Source organism: Penicillium hordei (assembly GCF_028827395.1).
Source record: "Penicillium hordei strain IBT 12815 chromosome Unknown utg000005l_segment0_segment0, whole genome shotgun sequence".
Lineage (NCBI taxonomy): Eukaryota > Fungi > Ascomycota > Eurotiomycetes > Eurotiales > Aspergillaceae > Penicillium > Penicillium hordei.
In genome coordinates, this window is record NW_026623146.1 from 564,715 (window position 1) to 583,395 (window position 18,681).

The 18,681-nt window shown below is 44.7% G+C and overlaps 3 protein-coding genes across 3 annotated transcripts; 1 reads left to right on the forward strand and 2 right to left on the reverse strand.

Annotated features, from left to right (window-relative positions):
- Positions 1 to 151: 151 nt before the first annotated feature.
- Positions 152 to 1,351, reverse strand: N7537_009182 (serine hydrolase domain-containing protein; the record flags this gene model as incomplete). Its single annotated transcript, XM_056900236.1, has 1 exon — positions 152 to 1,351. One exon carries the CDS (start codon positions 1,349 to 1,351, stop codon positions 152 to 154), a length of 1,200 nt encoding a protein of 399 aa, XP_056748904.1.
- A 2,546-nt stretch (positions 1,352 to 3,897) lies between these two features.
- Positions 3,898 to 5,545, reverse strand: N7537_009183 (rRNA-processing protein PWP1; the record flags this gene model as incomplete). Its single annotated transcript, XM_056900237.1, has 2 exons — positions 3,898 to 5,257; positions 5,307 to 5,545. 2 exons carry the CDS (start codon positions 5,543 to 5,545, stop codon positions 3,898 to 3,900), a joined length of 1,599 nt encoding a protein of 532 aa, XP_056748905.1.
- A 233-nt stretch (positions 5,546 to 5,778) lies between these two features.
- N7537_009184 (COX assembly mitochondrial protein) lies at positions 5,779 to 6,169 on the forward strand (the record flags this gene model as incomplete). Its single annotated transcript, XM_056900238.1, has 2 exons — positions 5,779 to 5,812; positions 5,898 to 6,169. The coding sequence occupies 2 exons, from the start codon at positions 5,779 to 5,781 to the stop codon at positions 6,167 to 6,169; spliced, it is 306 nt and encodes a 101-aa protein (XP_056748906.1).
- Positions 6,170 to 18,681: the final 12,512 nt, after the last annotated feature.

The following is an 18,681-nucleotide window of genomic DNA, read 5'->3' on the forward strand; positions in this document are numbered from 1 at the left end:
AAGGCGAGCTGCATCATCGCTCGAGGGGACCGTAGACTGTAGACCTCATCTTCGACGAAGAAAGAGTGATACGTACATGTTCCGTATCGCAATAAATTATATATATGTACCAAATGCGAAACGAGAAACCCTTCCCTCTCCGTGGTTATGTCTACTGCTGATCCTTCCACGCGGTATATTTGTTGTAAATATCACGGCGGAAGGTTTGCTTCAGTTCGGCCAGCAAGTCTCCATCAACCGGAAGCGCAGCCTGGATGGCACCGACACCACAGAGGTTGTTCTTCCGATCAATAAACCAAGCAAGGCTCAAGCCACCACCCCAAGTTAACGTCCGCTCACCATACCAACCATCAACATCCTCAAGTGTCAGCAAACCGCCCAACCCATGCCCAACCTTCGAACCCAGATCAGTCCCAACGCGGAAGGAGGGCCCAATAGGACCAGCAAGCGCAGCTTGGTGGCTAGCCGCCGCTTCTGGGCCAAGATGTTGCTGGAACATATTGTCGACGGTAGCAGCATTGAGCAACTTGCCATCATTAGCCAACAGCGAGCGCAGAACCTTCACAAAATCCAATCCGGTCAAGAATAACCCATGACCACCAAAGTCACCACGGCCTCGCAAGTTCATATCGCCGCCACCACCGAGCACAGCACTACCAAGAGCACCGGGGTCACTGGGGTTAAGATCGACGAGACGTGCTCGCAGATCCTCGCGGGTAACAGGATAGAACTGAGCATCTGTAATACCGAGCGGGTCAAAGGTACGCTTCTGCAGATATTCCAACAACGTGCCGCCAGTGACGCGCTCCACTATGCGACCAGCCCAGTCGAGACCGGGCCCGTACATCCAGCCGGTACCGGGCTGGAAGCTGAGCGGGTAGTTGAACAAGTCCTCGACGGGACGAGGGTCACCGTTCTCGGGATTGCCGAACTGCGCGCGCCACTTGGCGATCATCGGGTTCAGGAAGAAGTAGGTGGTGCCGGAGGTGTGCGTGAGTAGCATTTTGAGGGTGATAGGGCGGGCTGGTGGGTCGAGCTGAGGGCTTCCGTCGTCGGCAAACCCGGTGAGAACATGCTTAGCAGCGAGCTCTGGGGCGATGGACGACAGGTCGCCGTCTAGAGTTAGGAGGCCATCTTCGACGCACTGTAGGGCGGCGATGGTTGTAAACAATTTGGTGGCCGAGGCTGTGTACAGCACGTCGTCGAGCTGCTGTGGCTTCTTCTCGCCTGAGAGTAGAGTGCGCTCTCCCGATGCCTTGTTGTACACGAAGTGACCTTCGGCATCAGTGGCACAGATTACAGCGCCGTTGATCTTGCCGGCGTCGATAGCGGATTGGAAACTAGCGTCCATGTTTGTTTTTGAAAGAGAATGATACTGGTGCAGAGGGGTTATCTAGTTAGCAGGAGGAAGGTTTATATAATAGTTAGCTATGTACGGAATACATAAAATCCGAGTAACAGGTCAGTTCGGGGTCTCGTTTTGGATGGTGTCGGACTCTACTTTTGGCCAAGTCGGGTGGCTGCCCGCCACCCACTCAAACAGTAGGCGGTCTAATTCAGCCCCATCCACCATTTACTCAAATAGGAAGGCGGTAGTTTTCTGCCGTGAAGCGGGGTTAAAATGAACTGAACGCATACATCTTTCGCCCTTCGGGGCATACTGTCAAATGAAAATATACAGAGAAGATTAGCATGGCCCCTGCACTAAGGTTGACATGTGTGATCAAAGAGAAGCTACCTATTTTTTTCATTCACGCGACCTCACATAAGATGATAAAGTGCCCGGGGTTTTTGCAGGTTGTATTATACTGTTTATATATATGTATGAACGTGCCCGTCGCCGTTCGACTCTGGGCGTTGCGCAGTTTTTCTGGAAATACCTCCCTCCTAAACTTGATAGAAATTAGCAGGTCGTAATATGTACGTAATACAAGGTTATATTTACAGGTTTTATTATGGAAACACGAAGAATAGAACATCAGACAATATTTTTTCTAGGCTAGATTGAATTAAATTAGAGCTGACTATTGACATACCAAAAGTAGTTCTGGTTATTAATGCACTATTCTGGTCAATCAACCAATCAACTGGGCTTGTGGTTTAGTGGTATAATACTCCCTTAGCATGGGAGTGGTCCGGGGTTCGATTCCCCGCGAGTCCATTTTTTTGACTTTCCTCAAGTCAATGGGTGTTCTTGTAGCCCTAAGTCAATTAGAAATGTGAATACTTGCTAGTGACTAGACAGGATCTACCTTGTGTTTTTTTTTATTAAACCCGAGTCGAATTGGTTGGATTCAGGAATTAACAAAAAACACAGGCGAGGGCCAGTTGTAGGCCGGCCTCATATAATACTGTCTCACACAATACCGTCCTTGCACAGGGAACACTGGTAGAGGCTACCGGATGGAAAATTGGAGTTGGTCGATCCACTCGCCAAAGGAAATCGCGTCCCATTTTTCATCATACAGTCCAGCACCCAAAGCGATGCGGTCTTCGCCCATGAAATGGGTCGATGGCCTTGAACCTTCCCTGTTGATAATTCCACAAATGGGTCTCAGGACGTTCTAGAGTAGAGTTATCACGTAGATATGTGCTCAATTCTCGACAGATTGGTTTCGCAAACCCTTGGCTTGATGTTCGGTTCTTTGTGAAGGGAAAGCATCAGATCACTTCCAGATCACTTTCAAATCACTTGTTCAGGCTGTGACCCTAAGAGACAACCTTCTCAGAATGTGTATCGTCGTTTCCAGAACCTTATTGAAGGAAGGCATGGTGGTTAGGAGGTGGTTTGGTGACAAGCCTGATAGATGAGAAAATCGAAAGTTTTGCGAGATGCAATCAAAGTATGCACCTGCCGGATCAAGATCGGATTCTCCGAGACACGATACATCCTACAAAAAATACAAGTGAACCTCCCTTCGACAATCGTGCCCCCTCCTGCCTGAAATTTTAGGTGCACCTTCCTAAGTAGGTACTACTCCTACCTTAACATCTAGTTTTGCCTATACAAGATTAAAATTCGTCATCTCAAAGGAGGGTCAGTTTGACAGACCTATATTTGGTCGAGCTGCTATGGAATAAGAGGCATCCTTATTGCACGCCCCGGGGACCTCTAGAAAATCGAAAAGTTTGGCGATATCAATAATTGTACTAATAACCTTGTCATTTAATAGACCGACCATCAAGAGAAACGAGGAAAACCAAGATGGCCATATAGTTCTTGATGGTCGACCGATCAGCAAGGAAAACCGAAGAGAGACATTGCGTAAAAAACAGCCGATAACAGATCTTCAACATGATAGATATTGGCTTTTCCCTATTTATGGCTAACACTAGAAGAGAACGAATGCAATATTAGCCCAGATGTCACCCTTTATGCTGCGAGAAGTGGCCTGTTCAGATACGATGTAGTTGTATGTGCAACATGTGGGGTCTGGTTTAGGATAAGGTTGTCCATGTGGGTCCGCTAAAAGGATCATGGAACCTTAGAAGCGGGCTAGGGCCATATGGTACGGAAATTTACATGAAGTTAAGGTATTCCCCGAGCTCTAGGCAATAAGTAAGGGTAATAACCAGGTACCGCGTCATGGTAGAGTGCATTGTCTCAAATATTTAGTGACTGTGTGTCGCTGGGTATATATACTATCTCCGCCCCTGTCTCGGAGGCACTTGTTCTTGCTTCAATGACAAGGAATACATATTGGATATTCTCTCAAGACAGTATTTGTACTTGCTAGTTACCCTACAACATACTTCTACATTGCCTTGAAAGTCGTTGGAATTGTTCTCATATTTCCAAAACTTCATAACAGACTAGTCATTAACATGCAAAACCCCACAGCAAATCTATTTTTTGACGCATATGAAACGGAAGGATCCACGGGTATCTGTGTCCATCTAGTCTTCATCCATCGACTCCCATCCATCACCACCACGAGGCTCACCCTCATCACCATCCTCCTCTTCGTCATCATCAGACTCATCATCATCAGCATTGATACCAACAGTGCGCTCCTGGACTTCACCAGCAAGGTCAGGCAGACGAGACACAAACGCACGACGGACAGCGCCGTTGGTCGAAGCATCCCAGATCTGCACATTACCCTTGCTACCAGCAACCGCCAACCGGAAGCTGACCTCCTGGTCGGGGGCGAAGGTAGTAGAGAACACCTTGCCAACCTCAAGCTTGCGCGTGACAACAAGAGTAGGCTTGTCATTCTCGACGCTCCACAGCTTAACGGTCTTGTCTGTTGAGCCGGTCACCAGGAAGCCGGGGATGGAGCGGTTGATGTCGAAGGATGAAACGGAGGAGTCGTGTGCTTGCAGAGACCAGACGGGCTTGGACTCGGCGAGGGTGGCCGGGACATTGCGCATATCGTAGCGGTAGACCATGCCACCATCGGTGGTCACGTAGAAGTAGTTGGAGTCGTGCGAGTCCCAGCGGACACATTCGACGTCTGCGTCGACGCCCCAGCGGGCCTGCGCGTCCGGTGCACGCATATCCGCTGCCACGACGGTGCGGTCGTAACTGCCGCTCAGCAGGATGGTGGACTCGGTTGGGTGCCAGTCTAGTGAGCAGACCTTGTCCTTGTGGTTGGAGTAGGACTTGGCGCAGGTGGCGGTGTTGAGATCCCAGAGCTTGACGGTCTTATCGGCTGAGGCGGAGGCAAGCAGGTTGCGGTGCTGACGGTTGGCGGCCAGCGCCAGGACGGCATCGATATGGTACTCGTCGTTGGCCTTGGCCTTCTTCTTTTGCTTCTTCTTCGTCTTCTCGGCGTCCTGGCCACCCTGTCCGAGAATCGCGTTGGGGTACATGCAGTCCACGACATCCAGATCCCAGATCTCGATATCGGGCTCCATGGTTCCGATAGCCACGAAGTTTCCTTGTGTCCGACCTTCTGGGTTCTTGCCAACGGGAATATCAAGCCACTCTGTGCAAAGCGGGATGCCGGGCAGCATGATGTCGTGGTGCACATAGAGGTTGTCTGCTTTGTCTTCGTAGACGTAGACCTCCAGGTGCGCAACTTCATCCTCCACCTTTCCTGCCAATAGAAGGTTGTCGTGGGGCATAATCTGGAGCTCCTCCCGTTCGTCATCATCCTCGTCCTCGGGGATCACAAGGTATGGGTCCTCCTCGTTGGGCTGGTGGTAGGCCAGGGATTGAACATTGCCGAACATGGTAACCTTCTCGCCGTCATTATCGACCTCCTCTTTGTCGTAGTTATCCATGTCGAATTCCTTCAACACATCATCATCGCTGTAAAACCGATCAGCACGAGTTCCTCACTGCGCTTAATATTACTCACTCCTTTGCATCGGTGCCATTGGCTGAGGGCTTCTCCTCAGTATCCTCTTCCATAGCATCATCACCCTCATCTCCGGATCCTTCCTGGGCAGCATTCATATCGTCCTTCGCATCCTCAAGCTGAATGCGCGCAAGCTTAGATATGCGGCCCATCTCGGCCTCGTCAATCTCATATTTGGTAGGGAACTGGGCAGCGACACCGCGCTTCACCCATGTCGTGGTCGTAATCATGGAAGACATTCTGAAAGTGTTGTGACAAAACTGATCACGCCCGTCCACTTTTTTTTATCGGGGCGGTATTTTTTTTTTATCGGTGTGCCTGAGGGGCTGTCCGCCCGGCAGAATCTGGCCGATCTCCTTACCGCCCGGGCGTTTTGCGGAACCGCGATGTTCTTGCTTTGCGTTGATCGTACGATTGAACTTGCAATTGTCTTTCAAGTTGTTCTGCTTTTCAGCCTAATACCACCGCGATCATGCATTCTCACCTCCACACCTCTTACAACGTCAGTACGTCGAGTCCACCATACCCGGAAGATCCATCCAGCCATCCCATCCCGCTTTATAATTGCCAATACTGACCGATATCACACAGATTGCGAAGAGATCATGACTGCTCTTGATGAGTGTCATGCCAAGGGATTTATACACAAAGCCATTGGAAGCTGCAATGATATCAAAGTCGAAGTGAACAAATGTCTCTCCGCAGAGCGATTCGACCGCGCAAAGCGCAACCGAGACGAGGCGCGCAGCAACCGCCGGCGTGTCGAGGAGATCTGGGCTAAAGAGCGCGAGCTTGATCAAGGCCCTGCGGTGGCGGCTGCTGCTGCTGCGAATGTTGCGGCGGCTAATGCTGCAAAGCAATAGACTGTGCCGTGTGATAAGCACATGCCATCATGTTTTGGGACTGGAGTTTGGAGTGTGTTTTATGGCTATTCTTTGATTTGACTCATACTATAAAAGACAGCACCGCTGCTTGGTATGCGTGGTAGGCTTGTGCACGGCTTCGAGATTGCAAGTCGACTAGGAGATGTTCTCATGAGAATGCACGGGGACAAGCAAACTGAGGTCAAATTATCTCCTCTCATTTCATCTGGGGAAGAAAACTTGTACGATATCTGAACATATGAAATATAGGTAAAGGGTATATCAGGTGGTATAATTTGGTATGATATGTAAAGATGATCCATTACTATCTGCATGCTAGCTAGCTGTGCTCCCGAGAGGTTTACAGGGTTTGCTTACTCTCGGCACCTAAGGCAGCCACTTACTGTCGGCGTGGGCCGTATCGTAAATGTAGGGGTCCAATCAATGGTATTCAACTCTCTGTATTTCTGTATCAGCTCTCCTTACAATTTATATAGAGCCTTGATTATATAACATTAATTACAAAAATATATAGGATTAATAAATCCTCCGGTATACCGGTCGTTATACTCCGACACACCCCCTTAGCTATTCTAGTATAGGATTAGTAGACTTAGTAGATCGGTATATTAGTCTCTATAGTTTAATAACTAGGCTATTAGATAGCCTATATCTACTTATTACGATATAACTAGACGTGAGGCCATTCCTAGATTGGTGCCTTAGGCCCATAGGAGGTTTGACCTCTCCGGAGGGGGATCGCCCGTGTTTCCCTATCCTTCCGAGAAGGGTTCCCTATAGGAACGGGACCCCGCTCTACGTATTATATTTCCTCCCGCTATTAATATAGGGAGACTATATATAAATTAGACGATATAGAGGAAGCCTAACGGCTCTTTAAGAAATAGTCTTTGACTTTTAGGAACTATCTATCTTATTACCTTCTCCTACCTAATTGATAGGTACCTACCCTGACTTATAGAGTATCTTTTAACAATAACTTTCTTAGGTACTACTAGCGGCTCTAGTCTCTTATTATTACTAAGATTATATAGCTCCTATACGTCGAATTATATACAATCGATTTAATATTAGCTAGCTATATATCCTATATCGTTATATCCTTTAGTATAATATAAGAGGATATACCCGCGGAGAGGTATTTAGCTATATTCGTTATCCTTTATAGATAGGCTTCTAATTCTTAATTTAGGGGTTAGTTTAGGGTTAGCTTCGGCGACGGGGGTAACGATATAGTATTACTTTGACCTTAATTCGACGATAGCTAGGTTTAATAGAACGATTCCGGGCTTATAACTAATAGAAAGCTAGTATACGAACAATATATGATATAAATGACTAATATTAACAACTCTAACTTAACTAAAATAACAAAACCCGCTATTTTAACAATCTGTGCGGACAATGATGACTGACTATAATATGCACTTTTGTATGGTATGCCTAGTTCCCAATGTCATATGATGTTTCCGGTATATTACCTAGTTTCTACCATGTATACAGACTTGGTATTCGACAATACATATAAAGTGGAAACTGATATTGTGGTATTTCCACGTTGTTGTATAGTAAAGAATGAATTATTGGCGCGTCTAGAGAGGATGTATGATTTGTTGCTTGCATAGCTTTTCCAGATCATGTCCCAGAAAAACAAATGGGACTTTCCCCGACCCAATTCAGCTTAGCGCGATCTGAGTGGGGCGCTAGGAAATAGAGCGTAAGTGTCCCGTATTTGTGTAAGACCTCGCAGTCGCCTTGGTAGATATTTAGTTAAGAAATAATACTTAAGTACTAATACGCTAGACACCCTAGTGATAAGGTGATACGTATGATATTGGTAGGCGCGTTTAGAGATTTGAAGCCCTACTCTAAAGCTAGGAACGTTATTATTAGCTAGTAGTACCTTTACTATAGTCTCTATAGTAAGCCCTTATTCGGCTATATTAGATAACGGTTCTTAGCTAGATAGCTACGCTGCCCTAGTAAGGATTGATTTTATTAGCTTATTAGCTTGCTATAGAAACGGGTCTCTATAGTAGCTTTTATTAGATAATAATATATAATAGCGCTGCGGACGCTATACCCTAACTAAAAGCTAGGGCCTAGCCGATTACTATAAAGAGCTATAAGAATCCTCTTCGGTAAGAAGAATATCGAAGAAGATCTATACTCTCTCTACTAACCTACTATTAAATTAAATAATACCGCCGCCTTAGATATCTTTCTATCTCTAAATACTCTCTATATAATATAGCTTATATATTATAATTAAGTTTGCCCTCTTTATATAAAGATTATTCTAATTCCTAATAATTATATAAAGTCCTATAATCTAATATCGTTTATTTTTATATTAGTAAAAATCAAAAGTAGTTGACGGAAAGCTGGTGTACGAACAATGTATGGTATAAATGACCAATGTTGACAACTCTAACTAACTGTTAAAAGATACTCTACAAGTCAGGGTAGGTGCCTGTCAATCAGGTAGGAGAAGGTAGCAAGATAGGTGGTTCCCAGAAGTGCAAGACTGTTTCTTGAAGAGCCGTCAGGCTTCCTCCATATGGTCCAATTTATATACAGTCTCCCCATATTAATAGCGGGAGGAAATGTGACACGTGGAGCGGGGTCTCGTTCCCGCGGGGAACCCTTCTCGGAAGGGTAGGGAAACATGGGCGATCCCCCTCCGGAGAGGTCAAACCTCCTATAGGCCTAAGGCACCAATCTGGGAATGGCCTCACGTCTGATTATATCATAACAAATCATCCCTCCTTTAAGAATCGCGTGCCCTCACGCGGGGTGACAGGTAATTAGGAGGAAGCATATAATAGGGTAAACGATACAAAATAGGCAGGAGCGTGAGGTAGGCAAACAAAGCAAGATCTCGCCTATAAGAACAGGGGACGCGTCCCTTTGTTATAATCCCATAGCCTCTCTTCGTTTCACTTCTACTCTTCGCATCTCACTTCCCTCCCTTTCCCTTCATTAGAATCGTCGTTTCGTTAGCTCTTCTTCGGTTTCGAGGTACCGGAAACATCACGATACCTCGACGAAACCCCGTGCGTAATACCCGCCCTCTTTTGGAGGCCCTAGTTCGTGTTAGGATCCTCTGGTGTATATACTGCCTACGTACCGTAATTGCCGAGTAGAAGGAGGACTAGACTCGCCCTTTCAAGATCAACTACGTGATAGACGCTAAGGCTTCCGTCGCGTATAAGCAGTGTTCTAGCCGCGCTTCGACATATATTCCTATAGGTTTCGCTAAGCTTTATATATAGAGATAGCGGCTAACAATTCTTAGGCCGCGACCGCGGTACTCGGCGACTATCAGGACCTAAGTGACGTGCTAGCGTGGGCCCATAAGGTATTCTAGCTAGACTAGGTTGATATTAATAGTGCTAAGGAGGATGGTGGCGAGCTAGAATGGCCGTTTTCTACGGAGACTCGTCAAGTAGTCGCCGAGAAGATGATAGAGCTCTGTAAGTCCTTCGACGCCTCGGAGTAGGCTCACCGTAAAGAGCATAGGTTGACCGGCAATAAGGCCTAGGTCAAGGTATATAACAAGGTGGTTTTGAGTGAGGTTTTCGGCGTTCTCTAACCATGGTTTCGGTAGCAAACCCGGGCCGACTACAATGCATTTCTTATAGGCCGTCGATCCGCGCTCCCTCCTATCGCCGCCCCCAATTTCTTCAACACCCGGGAGTAGAGAGTGGCCCGTTTTTCGAAGGGACTTATACGTCTTTTGCCTAGAGATAAGGGATACGTTCTGTGGACCCTAGTAAAGCGGGTGTTTTACGAAGGTATTTCGGCGGAGGTTCGTGAGGCTTAAGATGCCCTAGACTCTAATACAGATAACAATGCTTCTATCGGGGGTGATGAGATAGAGGAGCGGACTATAATGGATTTCCCTATTCCCTTAAAGGAGATTTGAGAGTAGGCCCGGTTGTGTTTTCAGATACTTTTATTATACTGCCGTTTCGGCGTCTCCTTCCCTGCTTATTAGCCGGGTTTCCCTTGTCTTTCGGGGTGGTTTCGCTATCCCTTCGTAGTAACTAAGGGTTTTTTCTCCTTTTTTCCGCTTCTAGTAAGAGTATATTGCTTTAGTTGCATTTTCTATATCTCCCTAGGGAACCTATTGGTTGTATTCCGAGGGCCATCCTTTCTATTTGATAAGGAAGTATTTTTCGTCCTCAATTTGTTTTTTATCACGTACTTCTTCGACCTCGTATTCCTCTTCGTCTTCTAAGTCGGGTATCGGTAGGGATTCGCTGCCCTTTCCGGGTATTTTTCTCTATAGTTCGAGGAGGGTTATATAGAAGATATTATAGATTCGATCATATTACTAAGGTAAGCTTAGGCGGTAAGCTTATTTTCCGATAGCCTATAGGACGCGAAAAGGGCCGATAAAGCGGGGTGCTAATTTTCTACTCCCTTTTAATCTAAGGTTTTTTGTTAACAAGCTAATAAGATCTCCCTTTTTAAATTATATCGGAACGTGGTCCTTATTATAATATTTTACCATGGTTTCGTTTGCCTTTCGCTAGTATTCCTATAGTTTCTAGCGGAGGTTTTCCAATTTCTTAACTCGCGCGGACGCCGCTAGGACCTCTTTATAGGGAGTTTCGCCCTCGAAACGTTACCGGAAGTCGGGTAAGTATCCTAGTAGGGCCTAAAATAGAGATATGCTAGTTGTTGCGTTAATAGCGTTATTATATACGAATTCGGCAGATCTTAGTAAAGAAGCCTATAAGACTTACTTATCGTCTATAAAACACCGGAGGTAATGTTCAAGGGTTTGGTTTATACGTTCCGTTTGCCTATCAGTTTACGGGTGAAACGCTATCGAAAGCCTAAGGCGTATTTGTGATAGGTAGCATAGTTTTGACCAGAACTTACTCGTAAATAGTAATCTACGGTCGGATACGATACCCTCAGGGGGTCCGAAGCGTAGTTCAACGTGGTTATAGAATAGTTCGGCGAGGTCTCTAGCAGTGATCGTTAATAAAATAGGGAGGAATAGCGACCATTTCGTGAACCTATCAACGATAACGAGAATCGCGTCGACTAATCTATCCTCGAATATTACTAGTGGTAGGCCTATCACAAAATCCATCGAAATTTCCGTAAAGGGTCGTGAGGGGATTGGTAATGGTTAGAGCTCCCTATATAGCTTATACGTTCTTACTATAACGCCTTAGTAGATCTGACAATTCCTTACGTATTCGGCAACGTCTAGGTAGAGGTTCGGCTAGTAGTATTTCCTTTTTATCAGCTTAAGTGTCCTTATATGCCCAAAATAGCCGGCTAGGGGGTCATTATAGTGAATGCTTAACAGTTTGGTTCTTAAATTACTCCCCGCGGGGATATAAATACGTTTCTTAAATCGTAAAAGGCCCTCGGGCCCAATACTCTAGCCCTTTAACCCCGGAGTCGACGACTTTACGGCGGTCTTTCGGCGCTAAGTCTCTAGGTCTTCGCTCTAAAGTTGCCTAATAAGCTCCTTAAGGTCTATACCTACCTTAGTAAGGTATACCTACTCGGAGGCGTAAGCTAGCCCGACCTACGCGTTAGGGAGACGGCGCGTACGCCCGAGCTCCCCCTAATCGATTATACTAATCGATTCGTCCCTATCTTCATTCTCCTCGAAGTATAGGATATTTAAGGTAAGCGCACTTATAGTCAGCGACTAGACTATAATAGAACGGTGATTAGTCGTCTACGATTCGCTAGCCATTCGGCGGCTTAACGGCGATATCAGGTCAACCTCATAGTCACTCGGTAGCTAGCGCCGAGAGGGTCTATCCGCGGGATTACTCTTCCTAGCGCGATATCTTATTATAAAATCAAACGGAGTAAGGGCTAAGTACCACCGTACTTACCTACCGTTAAGCTTTAGCTATTTTATAAAAGCCTAAAGGTTCGAATGATCCGAAAACACTTCAATTAGGTAGGCACTCCCCTCGAGGTAGTGTCGCTAGTATTTAAACGAGTATACGATAGCGAATAGCTCCTAATCCGGTATTCTATAGAGGGTCTCCGCCCTACTAAACTTCCGCGACTAGAAAGCTACTAGGTACCATACCCTATTCTCGTTCGGTTAGGAGAGAATCCCGGCTATAGCGCTATCCGACGCATCTATTTCTAGCCGAATCGGCCCTAACGGGTCGAAGTATCGGAGGAGAGGCGCTGACTGAAAGGCGGCGATTAGGCGGCGAAAGGCCACCTTCTCGCTAAGTATTAGGTTAACCTAGCCTAGCTTTCGCCTATTTTTACTACCTTTTAATAAGGCCGTAAGCGGCAATATAATTCGGGAGTAATCCCTAATAAACCTACGATAGAAATTATAAAATCCTAGGAATACCTAGATATCCTAGTAGGACTTAGGAATCTCCTACAAAGCGATATCGGCAACCTAGCGAGGGTCTATCGAAACGCCCCTTAGGGATATAATAAACCCTAAGAAGTCGACTTAGTCTTGGTAGAAGGCGTACTTACTAGGCTTAGCGTAGAGGCCTACTTTCTATAGTCGTTTTATTACCTAGTAGAGGTGATTCGTATATAATTCCCGGTCTAGGGAGAATATAAGGATATCATCGAGGTACGCTACCGAAAAGGTATCGAGAACGTTATAAAGCGCTATATAAATATAGTTTTGAAAGGTTGCCGGAGCGTTTGTGAGACCGAAGGGCATAACTATATATTCGTAGTATCCGTAGCGGGTTCGGAATACGGTTTTCCACTCGTCGCCTTCTTTAATACGGATTCGGTAGTAGGCGTCTTAAATATCGATCTTACTAAAGACCTTAGAGCCGGAAAGCCGGTCTAAAATCTCCGAAATAAGAGGTAACGGGTACCGATTTTTTACCGAAACCTTGTTAAGTCCCCGGTAGTCGATATAGAGCCGTAGGCTCCCGTCGGACTTCGGTACGAATAAGATAGGGGCCCCGGTAGGGCTCTTAGATTCGCGGATTCGACCATTCTAGAGGTTTTCGTCGAGGTATTTTCGTAGCTCTATAAGCTCCTTTTGTAATAGGGGGTATATAGGACCGAACGGAACCCTTACCCCTAGAGTTAGGTCGATAGTATAGTCGTACTTATTCGAGGAAGGTAAGGTTTTCGAGTTTTAGGATAAGAAGAAGTCTCGGAACTATACTAGTTCGGTAGGTAATTAGTAGTATTCCGGCGATACTTCGGCGGTATCACGGTCAATAGGTAGCTATACTTCTTCGGGTAGTTTGACTATAGCGAAGACGTACGTAAGGTTACGGATTTCCTTAGTAAAGCGGGCTAGAGGTAGTATTTCGATAGAAGGTGTCCTAAACCACTAGAGGCCACTTCGTCCTACGATATAGATATCAAGGTCGTAAATTGTTATTATAGAGAGAAGGATAGGGCTTCCGGAGAGTCGGGGGTCTCGGTCGATTGCTACGTAGGCGCGGGTAAATCGACGGGTAGTACCCCTTAAATCGGTGGCTTTTAGTAGGATAGTCTATACCCCGTAAGTCGGTGTTATCCTTTGGTTAATAGCGTAAAGGAGAGGCGCGGTAAGTTTCGCTTAGTTGAGTTTATACCTCTTAACGAATTAGAAGCTTATAAGGTCAACTTTAGCTCTACTATCAAGATCCGCGTAGGTTTCGAGGTCGTTCCGGGCGGTAATCGGAAGGTAAAGCCGAGTTCTAGTTCCTACTATAGGAAAAGACGGAGGTATAGGAGTTACTCCGTCTCGCTGTCGTTTCCCTATAGGGCTGACTATACTATTGTGGTTGTTTAGCCCTTAGAAGGGGTTAGGTATTTGTTAGAGTAGTGCTTTTCGCTCCCGCAATTAAAGCATTGGTTGCGTTTCCCGTTATCCCCGATAGGGTTTAGGCGCCTATCCGATGGTATATCCTTATCTTCCTTAGATTTTGATTTTCCTATAAATCGGGGCTTCTAGGAATTTCGATCGGAGTTTCTTTTCTATAGCGTGTTCTCGATAGTTTCGGTACGTTTTCGTTTGCGATTCGACTCCGATTTCTTAAGGTCCTAGAAGTAATACGCGATATCAATTATATCTTCCCGGGTTTTAGGGAGTTTAATAATATAGCGGCGGATTTCGTCTTAGAGGTTATATAAGAGTTTTGCGAAGAAGGAAAGAGCCCTCTCTTTTTCTACTATCCTCGGGAAATAACGTTCTAGGGTATCGAGACGTACATAGAATTCTCGAGGGTCCTCGTCTCTCTATTAGCGGGCCTTCTCGAGTTAGCCTATTACCTCGGATTCTAAGGTAGCCGCGTTCTTAATAAGGGTTAAGGTCTAGTCCTTAAAATAGGGCTAGTCTTCCTTAGGGTTTCGTAGCAGAACCGGTATCTTTTCGTTAACGTATCTATACTATCTCTGCCTATAAGTTGTATCTATATTGCTAAGTGCTCTAAGAATCTAGGTCCGATCGTCGTGGTAGCGCCTTAGCGCTCCCTCAAATTGTTATTATAGGTCTAAGAGCTATTCTTAGCGTTGTTATAGGGTGTAGTTAAGGGTGAATATAGGTATGCTCTTAAGTTTAATTTCTTGGTCCCTACTAGAGGCATCGTAGATATCTCGGTAGGGGCTTATCGGGGGTTCGTTTGGGGTTCGGCCTATAAGCTGAGATCTAAGAGTCTTAACCTGATCCTAGAGGTCCTTAAGTCTCTATAGCTTCTCTATAGTAGCTTGAGTCGCTACGAGATTCGTATCAAGGTCGGTGATTGGTTCGACCGGGTTAGCCCGGGAAATAGCTTCAGTAGGGGGTATTTCCCTAGTAGTTCGGGGAGGGTTCGGTGTCTCCTCTATGGCGGGAGTAGAGCGAGTTCTTAGTGCCATTCTCCTAGGTAATTGAAGAAGAAGAAACAGAATTGTTAAAAGATACTCTACAAGTCAGGGTAGGTGCCTATCAATCAGGTAGGAGAAGGTAGCAAGATAGGTGGTTCCCAGAAGTGCAAGACTGTTTCTTGAAGAGCCGTCAGGCTTCCTCCATATGGTCCAATTTATATACAGTCTCCCCATATTGATAGCGGGAGGAAATGTGACACGTAGAGCGGGGTCTCGTTCCCGCGGGGAACCCTTCTCGGAAGGGTAGGGAAACATGGGCGATCCCCCTCCGGAGAGGTCAAACCTCCTATAGGCCTGAGGCACCAATCTGGGAATGGCCTCACGTCTGATTATATCATAACACTAACTAAAATGACAAAACCCGCTATTTCAACAATCTGTGCGGACCATGATGACTAACTGTAATATGCACTTTTGTATGGTATGCCTAATACCCAATGTCACATGATGTTTCCGGTATATTACCTGGTTTCTACCATGTATTCGGACTTAGTATTCGACAGTAGTTCTTAATTTACTAGGTATTAGAAAGTTCTTTTCTAAGAAAGGCCCTTAAGCTAGCGATAATCGAGAGTATTAATAAGGAAGCCTTTAATCGTTACTATAAGTTTATATACTCTAGGGATTACTCTACTCTATATCCCGTTCTATAATCTCCTAGGAACGGTACCCTATAGCTAGAAAATAGGGAAATATAATACTAGGAAGAGGCGAATAGATAGGATTCTTCTAGCCTAAATTAGAATCTCTTCTACCTAAAGGCACTTTTACTTAATTATAATATCCTACTAGCTAAAATTAGTTATATACCGCGATTAGGATCTAAGAAGGACTTAAGTAATAACCATTTTATAAGCTATATAGTAGTATTTCTAAGTTACGCTAAAATTTACCGTTTTAGAATAAGAATAGGCTAGCTTTCTCTTATTATCCTGTCTTTCTATCGGTTACTACGATTACTTAAGAATTTTACTCTATTTAAAGAACGAACGGGAGATATTATTTAGCTATTAGTATTTGTTTTTAAGGATAGTAAGTATATAGGAAATTTAGAAGTTATACTATAAGACTATATAGTCTAGAATGTAGAGATTTTAATACGGAATACCGACTTTAAAAGTTTCTTAGTACGAAACTTGCCGTTAGAATAGACCGTCTTTCGTTTACTATGGAAATAAAGGTGAGTTGATAAATTGGATGTGCTGCGATCTCTAACGTATTTCACATACGAGCCGGCCACACAAACGAGCCGGCCACCCCACCTAAAACGCGTCAATTAATTTAAACCCTACATCTTCAACCATCTACTATGCCACCAATTCGATCTCAATCCTCTAGAAATTTAGAGGAGCAAGAGGGTAGAATCTTACTAGCTATATAGGCTTTTAAGAATCGAGAAATCTCTTCAATTCGTGAAGTAGCACGTCGTTTTAATATACCACGTTCAACACTTTAGGACCGACTACGTGGCCACTAACAGCGCGCGAATTCTCGCGCTAATTTATCTAAATTGACTAAAATTGAAGAGGAGTCTCTTAAAAAATGGATTCTCTCTATAGATCTACGTAGAGTAGCCCCCCGGCCCTCTATAGTACGAGAAATAGCGGATCTTCTTCTTTAAAAGCGTAGAACTACCCCGGTTCTTTCGGTCGGCTAAAACTAGGTTACGAATTTCGTTAAACGACGTCCTCTCCTCTCCTCCCGATTCTCGAAACGGTATAATTACGAGCGTACGAAATATAAAGACCCTAAAATCATTAGGGAGTAGTTTGATTTAGTTTAAAAGATAATCCTTTAATTTAGAATCGACCCTAATAATATCTATAACTTCGATAAGACCGGTTTTATAATAGGATTAACTATAACTACGAAGGTTATTATAAAGAGTGAATACTACGGTCGGAGGCCGGTTTTATAACCTAGAAATCGAGAGTAGGTAACTATTATTAAGTATACGAATACTTCTAGCTAGGCCCTTCCTCCGTATATAGTTTTTAAAGGTAAAGTCTTTATTAAATCATAGTTCGACGGCCTCCTAGAGGATTAGCGCTTCGAAGTTAGTCCTAACGGCTAGACCTCCGATAAAATTGGACTTCGTTAGCTTAAAAAGCTCTTTATTCCTAGTACTTCTTTACGTACGAAGGGGGGGTATCGGCTTTTAATACTTAACGGCTATAGAAGTTATTTAACGCCTTAATTTAATAAAATTTATAAGCAAAATAAAGTAATACTAATATATATACTAGTATATTTATCTTATCTTTTATAACCTCTAGATATTAGTTATTTTACGGTATTAAAATATACGTACGGTCGGATAGTTAAGATAAAAATACGGACTAGGATCAACTATATTAATAAGCTTAATTTCCTCGGAGTATATCCCCTCGTACGAATTAAAGCTTTTAAATCGGAGACGATTAAAAATAGCTTCTTAGCTACCGGTTTAGTCCTATTTAGACCTAACCGAGTACTCTCAAAGCTCAATATCTAGCTTCGAATACCGACCCCCCCTCCGAGTAGGGGTAGTGATTAGGACCCTAAAACCCCGTCGAACTATATCTAGTTATAAAAGCAAGCATCGTCAATTAAAGTATTGCTTCGTATAAGATTAAGGAGCCCTCTAAGTCCTCTCAATTCCGCTATAAACTAGGTTTTAAAGGCATACCAGATCACTATACAATCCGCCGCCTTTCTTAAGAAAGAAGTGAACGAATTACGCGCCGCTAACGAGAAGTAGAAGCAAAAGCGTACTAGATCCCGGAGGCAGATACCCGCTGAAGAAGGCCTCTTAGTTTAAGAAGCTTCTCAATTCATTACTACGCCGGTGGTAGTAGATGAAGCACCTCCCCCCCCTCGGCGTAGGGCTGCATCGCCGGGTTTACATTCATCTATACGGGGCCCACAACGTTATAGTAGGTGTAAGAACCCAGGGCATAAAATCAATAGATGCCTAGCTAGATAGATGATTTTAGTGTATTTAATTTAATAGAGTTATGGTTGAGATAAATGCATTTAAATTCAATAGGTTGGGTGGGGTGGCCGGCTCGTTTGTGTGGCCGGCTCGTATGTGAAATACGTTATACTATCTTCCGTACTTGTGGAGATCTGACTAAAATCACTGACTAGTGTGCGCTGATGCAGTCATAACTAGTTAGCTAATGGTTTTAGTGTGTCAGCCCGAAAGGCGTAGGCCCTTAAAGAGCCCGCAGTCAACTCTCCCTGTTTTACGCGAAGGAGCAAATATGTCAAATGCAAATAGAAGCTATAATTTATCAGCTCGCAATACACAAGACGTACACATATTTTTGGGGCGAAGGAGCCGAGAACTGGTAAAAATAAGCAGAAAACGGTCCCATGCATTCTTCGTGCATCGCTCAGTATGTAGTTCCATGTCTGACTCCGAGGCTACACAGTACTACTCCACAGATCGTGCACTCACATCACATATCGCGTATGGGTCGACTCAATTTTGAGAGGCCTGGATTATATTTTTTTATGTATGTCTATCGAATTTGGACCCGGAGAGTGAGCATTACCACCCCATCAGCAAGAAACCAAACACCATGAAACCAATCGTTCTGGCCTTAATCTGGCCTTAAGATAGCCTAGAGGGCTGAGACGGCTGTTCTCAGTCAGTTACCCAAGCC